Source organism: Pseudophryne corroboree, chromosome 1, assembly GCF_028390025.1.
Source record: "Pseudophryne corroboree isolate aPseCor3 chromosome 1, aPseCor3.hap2, whole genome shotgun sequence".
NCBI lineage: Eukaryota > Metazoa > Chordata > Amphibia > Anura > Myobatrachidae > Pseudophryne > Pseudophryne corroboree.
In genome coordinates, this window is record NC_086444.1 from 596,420,071 (window position 1) to 596,442,403 (window position 22,333).

The window sequence follows — 22,333 nt, forward strand, 5'->3', positions numbered from 1 at the left end:
TCGAATTACATATTTTTCCATGTTATCCAAAGTAGACATGCCTCTAGTAGATATACAGTATCTTAATGAAATTGTTATTTTTATTTGGCAATTTTAAGCATCAACTATATCTCTGAGTAATGGGAGTACCCGTTTACTGGTATAACTGCATAGTGTTGTGATATTCAACTTATGTTCCTTAATATTGTAGGTCCAGCCTTTACTTCCGCTAGCCAAATGAGTACATCATCAAGTTCATCATTTAGTCAAGCAAAATCCTCCAGTTTTGACCCATTTGCTGATCTTGACAATCTCAGTTCTTCATTTCAAAATAAAGGTAATGTATAGTGTTTTGTATTCATGCAGCTAATGGTAACCATCTGCTCTGAGCAGGAAAGGTGTGTAATGTCACGATAAGCAGCTCTCATATAGAATGTAATGTGAGCATGACTTTTAATCGAACAAACAAGTTGTATACACCTAACAGTCATAATGTGATAGGCCTGATATTTTCCCATAGAGTATGGCGTATAACTGCTGGCAGAGTACCTGCACCATACAAGACTGAAAATAGAGTGTATGCAAGTGCAGGTTTTGCAGTCGTACACATTCAGAATATATCTATACTTGTGACTACAGAGGCCTAACTGCGTTCTAAAGGGGGATTTCTCACACAGGCAAATGTTTATTGAGAGTGTGTCAATGAAACTGTAGGCAATGCAGAGATGGTTTAAGCGTGTGCATATGCCAGTGTCCCGGTGTATCTTTTACACCTAGTATAGGGTAGGTACAAGTGTGAATTGATGATTATGACCATCCATACACATAAGAGGCATGCATGTGAATATATTAATTTTCCCCTACTTTCACTGGAGGACACTGGGACTATTCTGAGGTATAGATGGTGGTGAGTGGAACCTGGGCATTTTAAATCTTCATTCATTTTGACTGTGCCCCTCCTCCCTCTATACCGCTCCTGTTTAGTTTTTTAAGTGCCCAATGGAGCCAGGTGTTTTTTCTCTTGCTGCTGCCACAGCCTGCGTGTCTGTTTGTGCTATGGAGTCTGCCTACTTCGTGGGAGCCTCCAGTGGGACCCACCCTGGCTGCTACTGGTCTGTGTCCAGGTTCCCAGAGTAAATTGTACTCCAGCACTGTGGGTCCACCGCACTCCACGGGAGGGGCCAGTAGCCAGTGTGTTGGAACTGGGCGGAGGAGGACAGGAATGCATACAGTTAGCCGTGGTTGCGCCTTCATATGGCTGGACCGGCGTTCGGTTCCGAGTTCGGCCAATGCCAAGATCAGTAATGACCACCCAGGGAATTTAGCTTTTCGGATTTCTCTGACGTCCTAGTGGATGCTGGGTACTCCGTAAGGACCATGGGGAATAGACGGGCTCCGCAGGAGACTGGGCACTCTAAGAAAGAATTAGGTCTACTGGTGTGCACTGGCTCCTCCCTCTATGCCCCTCCTCCAGACCTCAGTTAGAATCTGTGCCCGGCTCGAGCTGGTTGCACACTAGGGGCTCTCCTGAGCTCCTAGTAAAGAAAGTATTTATTATGTTTTTTATTTTCAGTGAGATCTGCTGGCAACAGACTCACTGCTACGAGGGACTTAGGGGAGAGAAGCGAACCTACCTGCTTGCAGCTAGCTTGGGCTTCTAGGCTACTGGACACCATTAGCTCCAGAGGGATCGAACACAGGCCCAGCCTCGGTCGTCCGGTCCCGGAGCCGCGCCGCCGTCCCCCTTGCAGAGCCAGAAGACGGAAGATTCCGAGAAGAAAATCGGCGGCTGAAGACTCCGGTCTTCATTAAGGTAGCGCACAGCACTGCAGCTGTGCGCCATTGCTCCCCATGCGCACCACATACTCCGGTCACTGATGGGTGCAGGGCGCTGGGGGGGGCGCCCTGGGCTGCAATTAGATTACCTTAAAAATGGCAAAAAACACATAATATAGTCTAATAAACTATATATGTGTAAAAATCACCTGCCATAATATTAATATAAAGAGCGGGAGAAGCCAGCCGAAAAAGGGGCGGGGCTATCTCCCTCAGCACACTGGCGCCATTTCCTCCTCACAGCTCCGCTGGAAGGACGCTCCCCAGGCTCTCCCCTGCAGTTTCCAGGCTCAATAGGGTAAAAAAGAGAGGGGGGGGGGCACTAAATTTAGGCGCAATACTGTGTATTATAGCTGCTATAGGGAAAATCACTTTGTGTAGTGTAAATCCCTGTGTTATATAGCGCTGTGGTGTGTGCTGGCATACTCTCTCTCTGTCTCCCCAAAGGACTTGGTGGGGTCCTGTCCTCAGTCAGAGCATTCCCTGTGTGTGTGCGGTGTGTCGGTACGGCTGTGTCGACATGTTTGATGAGGAGGCTTATGTGGAGGCGGAGCAGGTGCCGATAAATGTGATGTCACCCCCTGCGGGGTCGACACCATAGTGGATGGATATGTGGAAGGTATTAACCGACAGTGTCAACTCCTTACATAAAAGGTTTGATGACATAACAGCTGTGGGACAGCCGGCTCAGCCAGTGCCTGCCCAGGCTTCTCAAAGGCCATCAGGGGCTCAAAAACGCCCGCTACCTCAGATGGCAGACACAGATGTCGACACGGAGTCTGACTCCAGTGTCGACGACGACGAGACTAATGTACATTGCACTAAGGCTATCCGTTGCATGATTACGGCAATGAAAAATGTGTTGCACATTTCTGACATTAACCCAGGTACCACTAAAAAGGGTATTATGTTTGGGGAGAAAAAGCAACCAGTGGTTTTTCCCCCTTCAGATGAGTTAAATGAAGTGTGTGAAGAAGCGTGGGCATCCCCTGATAAAAAAATTAGTGATTTCTAAAAAGTTACTAATGGCGTACCCTTTCCCGCCAGAGGACAGGGTACGTTGGGAGACATCCCCGAGGGTGGATAAAGCGCTCACACGCTTGTCAAAAAAGGTGGCACTACCGTCTCAGGATACGGCCGCCTTAAAGGAGCCTGCGGATAGAAAGCAGGAGTCTATCCTGAAGTCTGTATATACACACTCAGGTACTATACTGAGACCTGCTATTGCTTCAGCATGGATGTGCAGTGCTGCAGCAGCGTGGTCTGATTCCCTGTCTGATAATATTGATTCCCTTGACAGGGACACTATATTGCTAACCATAGAGCATATTAAAGACGTAGTCTTATACATGAGAGATGCACAGAGGGATATTTGCCGGCTGGCATCTAGAATAAATGCAATGTCCATTTCTGCCAGGAGAGTATTATGGACTCGGCAGTGGACAGGTGATGCGGATTCTAAAAGGCACATGGAGGTTTTGCCTTACAAGGGTGAGGAATTGTTTGGGGATGGTCTCTCGGACCTCGTTTCCACAGCGACAGCTGGGAAGTCGACATTTTTACCCCGGGTTCCCTCACAGTCAAAGAAAGCACCGTATTATCAGGTACAGTCCTTTCGGCCCCAGAAAGGCAAGCGGGTTAAAGGCGCGTCCTTTCTGCCCAGAGGCAGGGGTAGAGGGAAAAAGCTGCACCATACAGCCAGTTCCCAAGAACAGAAATCCTCCCCTGCTTCCACTAAATCCTCCGCATGACGCTGGGGCTCCACTGGTGGAGCCAGGTGCGGTGGGGGCCCGTCTCCGGAACTTCAGCGACCGGTGGGTTCGCTCACAGGTGGATCCCTGGGTTCTACAAGTGGTATCTCAGGGATACAAGCTGGAATTCGAGACGTCTCCCCCTCGCCGTTATCTCAAATCAGCCTTGCCAGCTACTCCCCCGGACAGGGAGGTGGTGCTGGCGGCAATTCACAAGCTGTTCCTCCAGCAGGTGATAATAAAAGTTCCCCTCCTTCAAGAGGGACGGGGTTACTATTCCACAATGTTTGTGGTACCGAAACCAGACGGTTCGGTGAGACCCATTCTAAATTTAAAATCCTTGAACACTTATATAAGAAGGTTCAAGTTCAAAATGGAATCGCTCAGGGCGGTTATTGCAAGCCTGGAAGAAGGGGATTACATGGTATCACTGGACATCAAGGATGCGTACCTGCATGTCCCCATTTACCATCCTCACCAGGAGTACCTCAGATTTGTGGTACAGGACTGTCATTACCAATTCCAGACGTTGCCGTTTGGTCTGTCCACGGCACCGAGGGTATTTACCAAGGTAATGGCCGAAATGATGATACTCCTTCGAAAGAAGGGAGTTCTCATTATCCCATACTTGGACGATCTCCTTATAAAGGCGAGGTCCAGGGAGCAGTTGTTGGTCGGAGTAGCACTATCTCAGGAAGTGCTACAACAGTACGGCTGGATTCTGAATATTCCAAAGTCGCAGCTGGTTCCTACGACGCGTCTGCTGTTCCTGGGTATGATTCTGGACACAGAACGGAAGAAGGTGTTTCTCCTGGAGGAGAAGGCCAAGGAGTTGTCATCTCTGGTCAGAGACCTCCTGAAACCAAAACAGGTGTCGGTGCATCACTGCACGCGAGTCCTGGGAAAGATGGTAGCTTCTTACGAGGCAATTCCATTCGGCAGGTTCCATGCAAGGATCTTTCAGTGGGATCTGTTAGACAAGTGGTCCGGATCGCATCTTCAGATGCATCGGCTGATCACCCTGTCCCCGAGGGCCAGGGTGTCTCTGCTGTGGTGGCTTCAGAGTGCTCATCTTCTAGAGGGCCGCAGATTCGGCATACAGGACTGGGTCCTGGTAACCACGGATACAAGCCTCCGAGGTTGGGGGGCAGTCACGCAGGGAAGAAACTTCCAAGGACAATGGTCGAGTCAGGAGGCTTCCCTACACATAAATATTCTGGAACTAAGGGCCATTTACAATGCCCTAAGTCAGGCAAGACCCCTGCTTCAAAACCAGCCGGTGCTGATTCAGTCAGATAACATCACGGCGGTTGCCCATATAAACCGACAGGGCGGCACAAGAAGCAGGATGGCGATGGCAGAAGCCACAAGGATTCTCCGATGGGCGGAAAATCACGTGATAGCACTGTCAACAGTGTTCATTCCGGGAGTGGACAACTGGGAAGCAGACTTCCTCAGCAGGCACGACCTCCACCCGGGAGAGTGGAGACTTCATCCAGAAGTCTTCCAACTGATTGTAAACCGTTGGGAACGGCCACAGGTGGACATGATGGCGTCCCGCCTAAACAAAAAGCTAAAAAGATATTGCGCCAGGTCAAGGGACCCTCAGGCGATAGCTGTGGATGCTCTAGTGACACCGTGGGTGTACCAGTCGGTTTATGTGTTCCCTCCTCTTCCTCTCATGCCAAAGGAGCTGAGGATAATAAGAAAAAGAGGAGTAAGAGCTATACTCATCGTTCCGGATTGGCCAAGAAGGACTTGGTACCCGGAACTACAAGAAATTATCTCAGAGGACCCTTGGCCTCTGCCTCTCAGACAGGACCTGCTACAGCAGGGGCCCTGTCTGTTCCAAGACTTACCGCGGCTGCGTTTGACGGCATGGCGGTTGAACGCCGGATCCTGATAGAAAAGGGCATTCCGGTTGAAGTCATTCCTACGCTGATAAAGGCTAGGAAAGAGGTGACGGCAAAGCATTATCACCGCATATGGCGAAAATATGTTGCTTGGTGTGAGGCTATGAAGGCCCCACAGAAGAATTTCAGCTGGGTCGATTTCTGCACTTCCTACAGTCAGGAGTGACTATGGGCCTAAAATTGGGATCCATTAAAGTCCAGATTTCGGCCCTGTCTTATTTTCTTTCAAAAAGAACTGGCTTCATTGCCTGAAGTTCAGACGTTTGTTAAGGGAGTGCTGCATATTCAGCCCCCTTTTGTGCCCCCAGTGGCACCTTGGGATCTCAACGTGGTGTTGGATTTACTAAAATCACATTGGTTTGAACCACTTCAGACCGTGGAATTAAAATATCTCACGTGGAAAGTGGTCATGCTTTTGGCATTGGCTTCGGCTAGGCAGGTGTCAGAATTGGCGGCTTTGTCCTGTAAAAGCCCCTATCTCATCTTCCATATGGACAGAGCAGAATTGAGGACGCGTCCCCAATTCCTCCCTAAGGTGGTATCAGCGTTTCACTTGAACCAACCTATTGTGGTGCCGGCGGCTACTCAGGACTTGGAGGCTTCCAAGTTGCTGGACGTAGTCCGGGCCCTGAAAATCTATGTTTCCAGGATGGCTAGAGTCAGAAAGACTGACTCGCTGTTTATCCTGCATGCACCCAACAAGATAGGTGCTCCTGCTTCTAAGCAGACTATTGCTCGCTGGATCTGCTCCACGATTCAACTTGCACATTCTGTGGCTGGACTGCCGCATCCTAAATCAGTCAAAGCCCATTCCACGAGGAAGGTGGGCTCTTCTTGGGCGGCTGCCCGAGGGGTCTCGGCTTTACAACTTTGCCGAGCTGCTACCTGGTCGGGATCAAACACGTTTGCAAAATTCTACAAGTTTGATACCCTGGCTGAGGAGGACCTTGAGTTTGCTCATTCGGTGCTGCAGAGTCATCCGCACTCTCCCGCCCGTTTGGGAGCTTTGGTATAATCCCCATGGTCCTTACGGAGTACCCAGCATCCACTAGAACGTCAGAGAAAATAAGATTTTACTCACCGGTAAATCTATTTCTCGTAGTCCGTAGTGGATGCTGGGCGCCCATCCCAAGTGCGGATTGTCTGCAATACTTGTATATAGTTATTGCCTAACTAAAGGGTTATTGTTATGAGCCATCTGTTCGTGAGGCTCAGTTGTTATTCATACTGTTAACTGGGTATAGTATCACGAGTTGTACGGTGTGATTGGTGTGGCTGGTATGAGTCTTACCCGGGATTCCAAATCCTTTCCTTATTGTGTCAGCTCTTCCAGGCACAGTTTCCCTAACTGAGGTCTGGAGGAGGGGCATAGAGGGAGGAGCCAGTGCACACCAGTAGACCTAATTCTTTCTTAGAGTGCCCAGTCTCCTGCGGAGCCCGTCTATTCCCCATGGTCCTTACGGAGTACCCAGCATCCACTACGGACTACGAGAAATAGATTTACCGGTGAGTAAAATCTTATTTTTTCCATGTTTTGGAATCTTTGCATACCATAATGAGATATTTGGGGGATGCGACCCAATGCTAAACAAAGAAAGTATTTGTTTCATATAGACCTTATTCACATAGCCGGAAGGTAATTTTCTACAATATTTGTAATAATTTTGTGCATAAAACAAAGTTTGTGTACATTGAACCATCAGAAAACAATAGTGGCAGTATCTAAGTTGCACTAAAAAAAAATTGGGATTTTGGATATACTATTTTCGGATATTGAAGACAATACAACATGTATTGCATTGTAAATAGTACATTATACAATGTATATCTTGAAGGGTTCACTACAGTATGCCGGCGGTCGGGCTCCCGGCGACCAGCATACCGGCGCCGGGAGCCCGACCGCCGGCTTACCGACAGTGTGGCGAGCGCAAATGAGCCCCTTGCGGGCTCGAGCTCGCCACGCTACGGGCACGGTGGCGCGCTACGCGCGCCACACTATTTTATTCTCCCTCCAGGGGGGTCGTGGACCCCCACGAGGGAGAATAAGTGTCGGTATGCCGGCTGTCGGGATCCCGGCGCCGGTATACTGTGCGCCGGGATCCCGACAGTCGGCATACTGAAGACCACCCATCTTGAAATGTGAGGGACTTGTTCTTATAAATAATTCTACAATAAAAATATCACTGTTGATGGATACTGCTCTATAAAAATAACACAAGTACATTTTCTACATGAATACAAATGTTTTATAAAGTTACATATTTAAAATGTGTTTTAAATAAGTCTGTTCCTTAAAAAAAAAATTCAATCCAAAGTTGTTTCTTCTCTATATTAGCAGCATCATCATCATCGCAGTTTTCTTCTCGGTCCAGTGACAAACCTTACCAAAAAAGCAACTCCAGACAAGCGCCTAAACCACAGACCGCCAATACATCTTGGCAGTCCCAGCCTAAGCCTGGAATCCAAACCAAGCCTAACTACGCTGTCAATTTTAGTGTTATTGGTGGCAGAGAAGAAAGGGGCATCAGAGCTCCAGGTTTTGGTAAGTCATTTTATTTTACCATTTGCATACCTACAGCCACTCTGCAGAACATCATAGTGTTTGAGGTTTTATGTTATTAATCATTACATCTTTTTGTTGTGTGTATTTTTAACTTTTAATGTTAATTTTTTAAAGGTGTCATTACAGGGCCAAAACCAAAAGTTTCAGAAAGTGATTTTGGGGATCTACTCTCTACCCAGGGATTTTCATCAAAAACTGACAAGACTGGCCCGAAAACAATTGCTGAAATGAGAAGACAAGAGATGACTAAAGAAATGGATCCACTGAAATTAAAAGTAGGCACTTAACACATTGGAGCAGTAGAATGACAGTTTAGTATTTAATTGGTGGTAGGATTTTATTTTCGTTGATTCATTGGGGGGGGGGGGGGGGGGGGGGGAGTTCTTTTGTGGACGAATCTCTTCACCTGGCCACATCAGCGTGACAACAGCCCCGCTGTATGGCAGCCCGATCTCGCACACAAGAGTTCACTGCCCCAGAGGGTAGCGAGCACATTAGTGCAAATCTGCCATTCAGCCGGCTGAGCGTAGAGTGCGAGATGGGGTGCTGTTACTGACATTTAAATGCCGCAGCAACGTCAATTCGCACCCTTTGCCTGCAATTGAATCCCCCTCCCCCCTCCCCATATTGTCTTTTTTTATTTTTTTATTGAGGTTCTACTCCACTGTTTCCGGGTACCATTGCAATTTATGCTTTTTGGGCAGTCAGCAGTTGGAGTAGAACTTGGGGGTTGTGGCAGGGAGCACTTGGGGCAGGGATGGGGTTAAGGGCAGGCAGTGCTGGAAGTGGGCAGAGGTAAAGGCTGGCAGCAGTTGGTACACTGATTGCTGGTGGCAGTCAACAGTTTGGTGCAGGTAGCAGTTGGTGTAGAGGGGGATAAGGGCATATAGCAGTTGAGGTAGAGAGGGCGTAAGGTAGCAGCTGGGGCAGTGCTTGGGACAAGAAGCGTGATAGGGGCAGGCAGTGCTGGGATATACAGGGTATAAGTGAAGGTAGCTATTGGGGTAGCACTGCGGGTAGGGGTAGATAGCAGCTGAGGCAGTACGAGGGGCAAGGAGGGGATTATGGAGCAGGTAGTACTGGGGGTAAGTGTAAGGAGCTACTGCAGGTAGGGGTAGATAGACCTGGAACAGTACTGGGGACAAGAGGGGGGGTTAAAAGGCAGGCAATACTGAGTTGTAGGGATGGGGTAAAGGTATCTATCAGTTGGGGCACTGGGAACCTCCTGCTGGGAGAGCTCCAGCTGTCCCGGGCAGTGCCCACCTCCCTGGCCTCCTACATGCAGAAAGCTGGCTGAAGCAGCCAGGTAAGTTGCATGGTGGTTGATTGATAAGGTGTGCCGGAGGACATGGGGTGTAGAGCCTTAGGAGAGGGGGAGCTGGATTCCAAGACTGAGCCCGTGCAGGAGGATGCCAAATGCAGATTCAAGTTGCAGAGAGGTGCGCTGTGTGCTGGCTGGCAGGGAGGGAAGGAAGGACAGAGGTCTGAAGCGACAATTGGTTGGCGAGATTGGGGACACTGATGGCAGTGCTTGGTTGGGGGGGGGGGGGGGGGGGTGATTGGTTGGGGGGTCACAACGCGTCCTGCAGGACCCGCTAATTTTTCAAAACAGAGTCCCTCACTGCCTGTAGCACTTCTTCAAAAGTGAGCAAGTACGCATTAAGAGCTTGATAACTATTTTAGCTCATAATTCCGGACTTATACCTGGGGATAATTATAACGTAGTAAAGAGCAGCAGATTAGATAGATAGATAGATATAGAGCACACCCTGAAAATCACTCAGGGATGCAGGCATAGATGTCAGGACCAGCTGCTTCTTCCATGGACAGCTTTACATGGCTTGCTCACAAGTTAGTAGCCCCAAGTAAACTTGAAGAAAAACATCACATAATAGATGCTACTACTGTTTTTGTAAAATTAGTTCCGCTGAGCAATAACAGACATCCACCTGAGCGAAGCTGCGGGCAAAAGTGGCAACAGGAAGTTAATCATGTACAGTACCTAATAAAGGTCCCTATATGGAATGAAATTTTTAAATATATGTGTATATCTCACAACAGAAGTGAAGGGATAACATAGGCAAAGAAAATAAGCAGACCTTGAAATGGGACTTGATGAGATCTTACAGATGTAGCCACAAGTGTGCCTGCAAATAGGACATGCGCATGTGTCTAAGTACACGCGCCCATAGGAATACATCCGGGCGGTGTACTAAGACGCGGCTCGGTGTACTAAGTCGCACCCAAACCTATGTCGCACCCATGCGGTGGAGTTGCAGGATGGATGAGCGTGGCTACATCTACATTTTAAACTAGTTACCAGCCCGTCAAAATTACGGGACAACATAACAGTAATGTCAGCACCGACTGCTGTGCAAGTCCGAACGGAGCAACACTTGAATTGCTCCATCAGGCGCATCTAGTGGTCATCGACATGCAAAACACTTGCATTATCCTCCCCATAGAGGTGAGGATCAGTGTTAGCCTTTTATTATATAGGATAAAGTTAAAACTCGGCATTGACGTTTTGGGAATTTACCTCCTTTCTCTAGCTGGAGAAGGGAGTTGCTTGCTGGCTTCTTCAAAATGTTGCTGTTGTGCCTTATCTTTATTTAAGATAAGGTCTCAACGTTTGCTTTGTTCTTGAAAAACGTACATGAAGTGTACCGAAACATCAGCTTGCTGTAATATTGGAGTCATTGGGGGAATTCACTTGTTTTGAGCATCTAATTTCCCTGTTTTTAGACACCCAAACAATTGTCAGTATTCAGTTGTGTTTGGGAGCCCATGCACATCAAGCATGTCACACCCAAACACGTGTAAAACAGCTAAACCTGTCTAAAGTTCCGCTTTGGGTGTTCAAACTGCTGTTTGGACACCCAAAGTGGCGAGTTTGCACACATTTTTTTCTCGCTTCCCAGGAGGCTGTGAGAAAAAAAAAAAAAGGTTCTTCCATGGCCAATGGCTAATGAACGGCAGAGAAATAGAATTGCTGCCAACGGGTGCCATCTAGTGGCGGCCGCGAAAAAAACAATTTAATTCCCCCTGTATGTGACAAGGATGTGAATGTGAGCGCCCTCTGTGTGTGTGTGTGTGTGTGTATATATATATATATATATATATATATATATATATTTACAGTACTGTGCAAAAGTTTGAGGCAGTTGTGAAAAAAATGCTGCAACGTAAGAATGCTTTCAAACATACAAGTGTTAATAGTTTATTTTTAGCAATTAACAAAATGCAAAGTGAATGAACACAAAATAAATCGAAATCAAATATTTGCTGTGACCACCCTTTGCCTTCAAAACAGCATCAATTCTTATAGGTACACTTGCACACAGGTTTTGAAGGAACTTGTCAGGGAGGTTGTTCCAAACATCTTGGACAACTAACCACAGATGTTCTGTGGATGTAGGCTTGCTCAAATCCTTCTGTCTCTTCATTTAATCCTAGACAGACTTGATGACTCTGTGGGGGCCCATATCATCACTTCCAGGATTCCTTGTTCTTCTCTACGCTGAAGATAGTTCTTAATGACATTGGCTATATGTTTGGGGTTGTCCTGCTGCAGAATTCATTTGGAGCTAATCAGACGCCTCACTGATATTATTGCATTATGGACATGTACCTGCCTGTATTTCTGCAGTGGGGTTACACTGTGTTCCACAGGGAAAACATTGGGGTGTACAGATGGATCTTGATCCAAAGGCACCAACAGGCTAAAGCTTTAGACTGTCCCAGGATGCATTGCGGGGCCTCCACTATATAACCCCGCCTCCAGGCACTGTGAGCTCAGTTTTTAGAGTTGGTGCCTGCATAAGCAGGTCACTTAACAGGGGAGCTGCGCAGGCAGCCCTGAAAAAGCTATTTAGAAGACTTCAAGGGCTGCAGCACTTTATATGTCAGTGTGACATACTGTGCTGCGGCTCCATCACCTCCCCAGCAGCGTTGCATACTCCCGCTGGCTCTGTTCCCGGGTACTTGCGGCTGAGACGCTCTGGTTCCTAGGCACACCACCGCAGACGTGCTCCTGGATCGCATGGCTGCTACTAAGGGAGGAGGTAAGAGGGTCCCCCAGGTGGGACCGCCATTAAATCATGTTGCGGTCACGGTCTCCAGAGATGGACTGCGACGCTGGCGTGGACACTGTGGCCGTGCAGGGACCCCACTATATCCACCAGGGCAGGGGAGCACAGGTCGGATAATACATTTTTAATAAGGCTCCAGGTGGTGAGGACCAGCATAGGGGATAAGGCGCTTGACCTGTAGCCCCTCCCCCAGCTCCAGGCGCCATCTACTGCTGGTGTTCCCGCCCTGGAGCTGCCTCACACTCTCCCTCACTCCCTGACTGAGACGCTGGGTACCACCTTCTCACAGTAGCTGCGACTGGTCTCCGGGACTGCAGGGCAAGGTCTCCTCTGTAAATCCGCCTGATTTATCAGCACTGTGATTCTACAGACACTTAAGTATTCCACACGTCATTTTAAGACAGCGTTCATTAAGAACAAGTGTAACTCTACCAGAATATATTGTTCGAGTATTCTGATATATACTTCCGGTCTCTCCGGTCTCAGACCGTGCATCGTTATTTTTATTTATATATATATATATTGTCTGACTTAAATAATTATCTGCATTGTCACTGTGACTGTGTGCCTGTATCTGCCGTGTGGATTTCACTTTCAGTGTATCCCAGCTGTATCTATCACTGTATTCTGTACCCTAGGACTAGGTGCATCAGGGTCTCATATAGTGATGCACAGTATTTACCGTTAAGTGTATTCTACTGTGTACTCAGTCTCATCATACCGGATTTATTCGCAGCTGTTGTGTACTGTGTACGCAGTCACATAGTACCGGATTTAGACGCTGGTGTTGTGTTCTGTGTACGCTGTCACATGCTAGAGGATTTATTCGCAGGTATTGTACTCTGTCTGGCTGTATTGTATTCTTACGCTTTGCGGTTACATTCACTGATATGTCTAACACAAAGGGCGGGAAATCCGCGGACGCTCCTGTATCAAGCAGCGCATGCGCCAGGGATTTGCCTGAGGGGGAAGCTTTAAGTGATGGTCTGTGTAATATGTGCCATACATCTACCAGTCAGTCCACTGCTCCTGTAGCCATCAGGAGCCACCTTGGGCAGCGTTCTCAAATATGCTTAATACGCTTGTGACACGCCTTGTACCCCCTATGGGACTTCCTGTGCCATTGCAGCCACATATTGTCCCTATGGTTAATCTGCCCTGGGCGGATACTCTGTCTGCCCATACACAACAAGTGAATCAATCTTTGGTTAGTCAAAAACCTACCCCGAGTCCCTATACGGTGAAGGGGTCATCTAAGCGGGCCGCCTCCTCCTCACAATCCACTAATATCTCAGATGATACTTCTGATGAGGATGGGGAGTATACTGATCCGTCAGACACTGATACAGTCGCTTCTGACGAGGAAACTATAAACCAAGTTCATGCCCCTGACCTAGTGGAGGCTATTGAGCTGATTCTACAAATCGATGATGATGTAGATCCCACTACTGCGTCTAAGAAACCTGGTAAGTTTAAACGTCAGAAGATAACTAAAGTAGTCTTACCACATTCTGACCATTTGGTCAACATACGTCAGGAACCCTGGTCTTCTCCAGGAAATAAATTTTCCCTGTCTAAAAAGATGCTAGCTCGTTATCCTCTCTTTGCTGAGTTGTGTAACAAGTGGGAAAATCCACCGCCGTTGGATTACCATGTCACACGTCTTGTGGTGTCATCTACTCTCCCCGTCACCCCTGTTACCTCACTGAAGGAACCGACAGATAAGCGTGTCGAAGGATCCCTGAAGTCTATTTACTCCCTTACAGGTGCTGTACATAGGGGGTAATTCTGAGTTGATCGCAGCAGGATTTTTGTTTGCAGTTGGGCAAAACCATGTGCACTGCAGGGGAGGCAGATATAACATGTGCAGAGAGAGTTAGATTTGGGTGGGTTATTTCTCTGACGTCCTAAGTGGATGCTGGGGACTCCGTAAGGACCATGGGGAATAGCGGCTCCGCAGGAGACAGGGCACAAAAGTAAAAGCTTTAGGATCAGGTGGTGTGCACTGGCTCCTCCCCCTATGACCCTCCTCCAAGCCTCAGTTAGGTTTTTGTGCCCGGCCGAGAAGGGTGCAATCTAGGTGGCTCTCCTAAAGAGCTGCTTAGAGTAAAAGTTTTGTTAGGTTTTTTATTTTCAGTGAGTCCTGCTGGCAACAGGCTCACTGCAACGAGGGACTTAGGGGAGAAGAAGTGAACTCACCTGCGTGCAGGATGGATTGGCTTCTTAGGCTACTGGACACTAGCTCCAGAGGGACGATCACAGGTACAGCCTGGATGGGTCACCGGAGCCGCGCCGCCGACCCCCTTGCAGATGCTGAAGAGAGAAGAGGTCCAGAAATCGGCGGCTGAAGACTTCCCAGTCTTCTTAAGGTAGCGCACAGCACGGCAGCTGTGCGCCATTGCTCTCAGCACACTTCACACCAACGGTCACTGAGGGTGCAGGGCGCTGGGGGGGGCGCCCTGGGCAGCAATGAAAGTACCTATGCTGGCTAAAAATACATCGCTATATGGATGTATTTAACCCCTGCCAGTTTGTCAGAAAAACGGGAGAAGAAGCCCGCCGAAAAGGGGGCGGGGCCTATTCTCCTCAGCACACAGCGCCATTTTCCTACACAGCTCCGCTGCTAGGAAGGCTCCCAGGCTCTCCCCTGCACTGCACTACAGAAACAGGGTTAAAACAGAGAGGGGGGGCACTTATTTGGCGATATTATTATATATTAAGATGCTATAAGGGAAAACACTTATATAAGGTTGTCCCTGTATAATTATAGCGTTTTGGTGTGTGCTGGCAAACTCTCCCTCTGTCTCCCCAAAGGGCTAGTGGGGTCCTGTCCTCTATCAGAGCATTCCCTGTGTGTGTGCTGTGTGTCGGTACGTGTGTGTCGACATGTATGAGGACGATGTTGGTGAGGAGGCGGAGCAATTGCCTGTAATGGTGATGTCACTCTCTAGGGAGTCGACACCGGAATGGATGGCTTATTTAGGGAATTACGTGATAATGTCAACACGCTGCAAGGTCGGTTGACGACATGAGACGGCCGGCAAACCAATTAGTACCTGTCCAGGCGTCTCAAACACCGTCAGGGGCTTTAAAACGCCCATTTACCTCAGTCGGTCGACACAGACACGGACACTGACTCCAGTGTCGACGGTGAAGAAACAAACGTATTTTCCATTAGGGCCACACGTTACATGTTAAGGGCAATGAAGGAGGTGTTACATATGTCTGATACTACAAGTACCACAAAAAAGGGTATTATGTGGGGTGTGAAAAAACTACCTGTAGTTTTTCCTGAATCAGATAAATTAAATAAAGTGTGTGATGATGCGTGGGTTTCCCCCGATAGAAAATTATTGGCGTTATACCCTTTCCCGCCAGAAGTTAGGGCGCGTTGGGAAACACCCCTTAGGGTAGATAAGGCGCTCACACGCTTATCAAAACAAGTGGCGTTACCGTCTCCAGATACGGCCGCCCTCAAGGAGCCAGCTGATAGGAGGCTGGAAAATATCCTAAAAAGTATATACACACATACTGGTGTTATACTGCGACCAGCGATCGCCTCAGCCTGGATGTGCAGCGCTGGGGTGGCTTGGTCGGATTCCCTGACTGAAAATATTGATACCCTTGACAGGGACAGTATTTTATTGACTATAGAGCATTTAAAGGATGCATTTCTATATATGCGAGATGCACAGAGGGATATTTGCACTCTGGCATCAAGAGTAAGTGCGATGTCCATATCTGCCAGAAGATGTTTATGGACACGACAGTGGTCAGGTGATGCAGATTCCAAACGGCACATGGAAGTATTGCCGTATAAAGGGGAGGAGTTATTTGGGGTCGGTCCATCGGACCTGGTGGCCACGGCAACAGCTGGAAAATCCACCTTTTTTACCCCAAGTCACATCTCAGCAGAAAAAGACACCGTCTTTTCAGCCTCAGTCCTTTCGTCCCCATAAGGGCAAGCAGGCAAAAGGCCAGTCATATCTGCCCAGGGGTAGAGGAAAGGGAAGAAGACTGCAGCAGGCAGCCCCTTCCTAGGAACAGAAGCCCTCCACCTTGGAAACAATTCACAATTGTATTCCCAGCAGGTGATAATCAAAGTACCCCTCCTACAACAAGGGGTATTATTCCACACTATTTGTGGTACTGAAGCCAGACGGCTCGGTGAGACCTATTCTAAATCTGAAATCTTTGAACACTTACATACAAAGGTTCAAATCAAGATGGAGTCACTCAGAGCAGTGATAGCGAACCAGGAAGAAGGGGACTATATGGTGTCCCTGGACATCAAGGATGCTTACCTCCATGTCCCAATTTGCCCTTCTCACCAAGGGTACCTCAGGTTCGTGGTACAGAACTGTCACTATCAGTTTCAGACGCTGCCGTTTGGATTGTCCACGGCACCCCGGGTCTTTACCAAGGTAATGGCCGAAATTATGATTCTTCTTCAAAGAAAAGGCGTCTTAATTATCCCTTACTTGGACGATCTCCTGATAAGGGCAAGGTCCAGAGAACAGTTGGAGGTCGGAGTAGCACTATCTAAAGTAGTTCTACGACCGCACGGGTGGATTCTAAATATTCCAAAATCGCAGCTGATTCCGACGACACGTCTGCTGTTCCTAGGGATGATTCTGGACACAGTCCAGAAAAAGGTGTTTCTCCCGGAGGAGAAAGCCAGGGAGTTATCCGAGCTAGTCAGAAACCTCCTAAAACCGGGCCAAGTGTTAGTGCATCAATGCACAAGAGTCCTGGGAAAAATGGTGGCTTCTTACGAAGCGATTCCATTCGGCAGATTTCACGCAAGAATTTTTCAGTGGGATCTGCTGGACGAATGGTCCGGATCGCATCTTCAGATGCATCAGCGGATAATCCTGTCTCCAAGGACAAGGGTGTCTCTTCTGTGGTGGCTGCAGAGTGCTCATCTACTAGAGGGCAGCACATTCGGCATTCAGGACTGGGTTCTGGTGACCACGGATGCCAGCCTGAGAGGCTGGGGAGCAGTCACACAGGGAAGAAATTTCCAAGGAGTGTGGTCAAGTCTGGAGACTTCTCTCCACATAAATATACTGGAGCTAAGGGCAATTTACAATGAGCCTAGGAAGACCTCTGCTTCAAAGTCAGAGGGCAATGGCAGCAAGGATTCTTCGCTGGGCGAAAAATCATGTGATAACACTGTCAGCGGTGTTCATTCCGGGAGTGGACAACTGGGAAGCAGACTTCCTCAGCAGGAACGACCTCCACCCGGGAGAGTGGGGACTTCATCTGGAAGTCTTCCACATGATTGTGAACCGTTGGGAAAGACCAAAGGTGGACATGATGGCGTCCCGTATGAACAAAAAACTGGACAGGTATTGCGCCAGGTCAAGAGACCCTCAGGCAATAGCTGGGACGCTCTGGTAACACCGTGGGTGTACCAGTCGGTGTATGTGTTCCCTCCTCTGCCTCTCATACCCAAGGTACTGAGAATTATAAGACGGAGAGGAGTAAGAACTATACTCGTGGCTCCGGATTGGCCAAGAAGGACTTGGTACCCGGAACTTCAAGAGATACTAAGAAGGGACTTGCTTCAGCAAGGACCATGTCTGTTCCAAGACTTACCGCGGCTGCGTTTGACGGCATGGCGGTTGAACGCCGGATCCTAAGGGAAAAAGGCATTCCGGAAGAGGTCATCCCTACCCTGGTCAGAGCCAGGAAGGAGGTGACCGCACAACATTATCACCGCATTTGGCGAAAATATGTTGCATGGTGTGAAGCCAGGAAGGCCCCCACGGAGGAATTTCAACTCGGTCGATTCCTGCATTTCCTACAAACAGGAGTGTCTATGGGCCTCAAATTGGGGTCCATTAAGGTTCAAATTTCGGCCCTGTCGATTTTCTTCCAGAAAGAATTGGCTTCAGTTCCTGAAGTCCAGAAGTTTGTCAAGGGAGTACTGCATATACAACCCCCTTTTGTGCCTCCAGTTGCACTGTGGGATCTCAACGTAGTTCTGGGATTCCTCAAATCACATTGGTTTAAACCACTCAAATCTGTGGATTTGAAATATCTCACATGGAAAGTGACCATGCTGTTGGCCCTGGCCTCGGCCAGGCGAGTGTCAGAATTGGCGGCTTTGTCTCACAAAAGCCCATATCTGATTGTCCATTCGGACAGGGCAGAGCTGCGGACTCGTCCCCAGTTTCTCCCTAAGGTGGTGTCAGCGTTTCACCTGAACCAGCTTATTGTGGTACCTGCGGCTACTAGGGACTTGGAGGACTCCAAGTTGCTAGATGTTGTCGGGGCCCTGAAAATATAGATTTCCAGGACGGCTGGAGTCAGGAAAACTGACTTGCTGTTATCCTGTATGCACCCAACAAACTGGGTGTTCTTGCTTCCAAGCAGACGATTGCTAGTTGGATGTGTAGTACAATTCAGCTTGCACATTCTGTGGCAGGCCTGCCACAGCCAAAATATGTAAATGCCCATTCCACAAGGAAGGTGGGCTCATCTTGGGCGGCTGCCCGAGGGGTCTCGGCTTTACAACTTTGCCGAGCTGTTACTTGGTCAGGGGCAAACACGTTTGAAAAATTCTACAAATTTGATACCCTGGCTGAGGAGGACCTGGAGTTCTCTCATTCGGTGCTGCAGAGTCATCCGCACTCTCCCGCCCGTTTGGGAGCTTTGGTATAATCCCCATGGTCCTTACGGAGTCCCCAGCATCCACTTAGGACGTCAGAGAAAATAAGAATTTACTTACCGATAATTCTATTTCTCGTAGTCCGTAGTGGATGCTGGGCGCCCATCCCAAGTGCGGATTGTCTGCAATACTTGTACATAGTTATTGTTACAAAAATCGGGTTATTATTGTTGTGAGCCATCTTTTCAGAGGCTCCGCTGTTATCATGCTGTTAACTGGGTTCAGATCACAGGTTGTACAGTGTGATTGGTGTGGCTGGTATGAGTCTTACCCGGGATTCAAAATCCTTCCTTATTGTGTACGCTCGTCCGGGCACAGTATCTTAACTGAGGCTTGGAGGAGGGTCATAGGGGGAGGAGCCAGTGCACACCACCTGATCCTAAAGCTTTTACTTTTGTGCCCTGTCTCCTGCGGAGCCGCTATTCCCCATGGTCCTTACGGAGTCCCCAGCATCCACTACGGACTACGAGAAATAGAATTATCGGTAAGTAAATTCTTATTTTTGTTTCTGTGCAGGGTAAATACTGGCTGCTTTATTTTTACACTGCAATTTAGATTGCAGATTGAACACAACACACCCAAATCTAACTCTCTCTGCACATGTTATATCTGCCTCCCCTGCAGTGCACATGGTTTTGCCCAACTGCTAACAAAAATCCTGCTGCGATCAACTCAGAATTACCCCCCATAGACCCACTATAGCAGCCTCCTGGGCTGCAAAAGGAATTGAAGCATGGATTCAGGCAATAGATGAAGAGCTGCCTCAGGATATATCTGACAGTGCCAGACAATATCTGTCTCATATTGCCACCGCCTCCCATTACATTCAGGAGGCGTCCTCTGAGGCAGGTGTAATGATGGTCAAGGCGTCTGACTACGTCCATCCTAGCTCGCCGAATTCTGTGGTTGAGGTTATGGAAGATGGACCTGGACTCCAAAAAGACCTTGGAGGTACTTCCTTTTAAGGCAGACATCCTGTTTGGGGAAGATCTGAATAAGATTGTAACTGACTTAGCGGCTGCTAAGACTGCGTTTCTCCCTAATACTAATCTTTCTGCACAGAAGGCAAACAGTACCACTTTTTGTTCCTTTCGACCTCAAGGGGAAGCAAAAGGTCTGGCATACCTGAGACAGACTCGTGCTCCCAAAACCACTAAGCCCAAAGCAAAACAATCCTGGGCTGCCTGTCAGCCTGCTTCCAAACAAGACAAGCCTGCTGCATGACGGGGCGGGCCTCCCCCTGGGGGATCCCAGGGTGGGAGGCCGACTTCTGCAGTTCACCCAGGTCTGGTTAAAGACCACTTCAAACGCATGGGTGCGGGAAGTAGTCTCTTGCAGGTACGCAGTCTCTTTCAAGAGACTACAATAATGTATACATACATGTGTACACAGGGAGCGCTAAATATTCATAATTATCTAATTTATTTAGACAATAAAAATAGAATGACAATGCACAATTTAATAATAATAAGATATATCAATTAAAAAATTAAAAACCATATCAAATGGACATCTCTCGTGGAAATAAACAACTCAGTTGCTGGTGTTAAAGGGTCCAGATTAGGCTATTTAGCCAATAATTACTGAGCAAGTCCAGAATCCTAGTGTATCGTTAATGTCACCAGCAAGTAGCTTTTAACTGTTAAAAGATGTACTGTAGCAGTCCAATGCCACTTAAATTTAAGCTCACCGCTGTTGGAAGTGTTTCCAAACTCCCATCTATTGCTGTTCAGCGGTGTCCCCGTCTCCCCTGCAGGCTTACCAGTGTGCGCTGATGAACCGTGGCCGCACAGCCGGACGTCTCCGGCAGTGATGTGGAGCCTGATTTGCAGACTAGGGGAGAAAGCTGGATGCAGGCAGCACGGAGCAAAGTGGTGACGGATAGATATAAGTTGATTTCCACAGAGAAATTGTAGGTTCCTTGACGCGTCTCTCCGCTATAGGTAGAGTAGCAGTTTCATCAGAAGGTATACTCAATGTCCACTTTGGAAGATATTTATACAGTGGCCATCCAATCAAAAGGCATTGTCCATTAAATAACAGGTGTAGAATAAACAGGTAATTACTTTGGTGCCTTATCCAGGATTTTGAAACACAATCAGTGTAAATAGAAATAAAACAACCTTTTTTATCATCAATCAAAAAGTCTCCTTATAAGGAGCTCCATTAAATTAAAAAAGAAAGAATGTTTAAGATATTAAGAGCATAAAAATATATATTAATATTCTATATATGGCATCGATCCGGAACATTGCGCAATATACTTCAAAGGCAACCTAATATGATAATTTTGATCCAAGAGCTCTGATAGTCTGGTGGACTAATGCTGGAGAGCACCAATCTAGACAGATCAACCTCATAGGTTCGATTCCCATTACATTATTATGGAAGGAACCTCTAGTTATATTTATTACACCATTCTAGGTTTTGATGCAGACATATCTTAAATTACATATGTAGAGATATAATGAGGTAAATAGGTTTGCCAGATTATCGGGAGCTTAAAAGACAGAGAAGGAGAAAGAGCTTACTACTACTCCAATTTTAAGGTGATGCAAGGATTATTTGTACTAAGGAGAACTAATTACATTGCATATGGTATATGAATACCATTTGTAGACATGTATGTGTGTGTGCATGTAAGGCATACTTGCCTACCTGACCCTCCCCACGAGAGAGAAAACGCTCCGCCCCCGGACCCCCCCGGCAATGCACGACTGCCATCACCCGTGGCGAGCTAGCTAATTGATAAGAAAGGTGTTTCACCACAGGCGATGGCAACCACACACCACCAGGAAAGCCCAGGAACAGAGCACCCCCTCCCCCACGGAGAGGGTCAGGCATGCACGCTTGATGTAAGGCACAACTGTCGCCAAAAACACACACACACACACACACATATGACCATAACCAAACATGGAGGAGGAAGGTTGGCTAACTCTCGATGGAATCTAATGAAGCAAAAATAAAGGACTCTCGATTGCAAGGTGAAGATGTACGAATTAACAATTTTTCTAATGGGAGGGCCACAATGATTCGTCAATAACTGGATATATTTATACCAGCTAAGTCAAGCCATGTAAGTGGCCAAACATCAGGGAACATTCAGATCTGATTAATTACGATACTTTCATTAGATTTAGTGGGAAGGCCACAATGATTCGGCACTAACTGGATATATTTAGACCAGCTAGGTCGAGCCATATAGGTTGCCCAAGCATCAACAGGCACTCAAATCTGGTTAATTTCGATGTTTTCATTAAGACCTTGGGGGTAGATAGTGCCCAAGGAAAATATCCAAAAGGCCTCCCGTTTGCATAACATGTTAAATCTGTCGCCACCCCTAGGGGTAATTTGTATATGTTCAATACCTTGGATTTTGAGAGCACTCACGTCACCCTGATGTTGATTCACTACATGTTTGGCTAAACTATGCAGACAAAGATGTTTCAAGACATTTCTCCTATGTTCCAAAAAGCGGATATTCAGACTACGTGTGGTTCGACCCACATATTGTAGTCCGC

General features: G+C 47.7%; 1 protein-coding gene across 6 annotated transcripts in view; it reads left to right on the forward strand.

The window, feature by feature from the left end:
* Nucleotides 1-22,333, forward strand: part of GAK (cyclin G associated kinase) — a 296,935-nt gene that overhangs the window by 249,502 nt on the left and 25,100 nt on the right. For 3 of the 6 annotated variants that reach the window (XM_063914274.1, XM_063914277.1, XM_063914279.1), the window contains 3 exons: nt 191-316; nt 7,815-8,021; nt 8,157-8,317. In XM_063914274.1, the coding sequence (XP_063770344.1) occupies nt 191-316; nt 7,815-8,021; nt 8,157-8,317 (494 nt within the window). The remainder of the gene's footprint in view (nt 1-190; nt 317-7,814; nt 8,022-8,156; nt 8,318-22,333) is intronic. The other 3 variants (XM_063914275.1, XM_063914276.1, XM_063914278.1) reach the window with 3 other exon arrangements.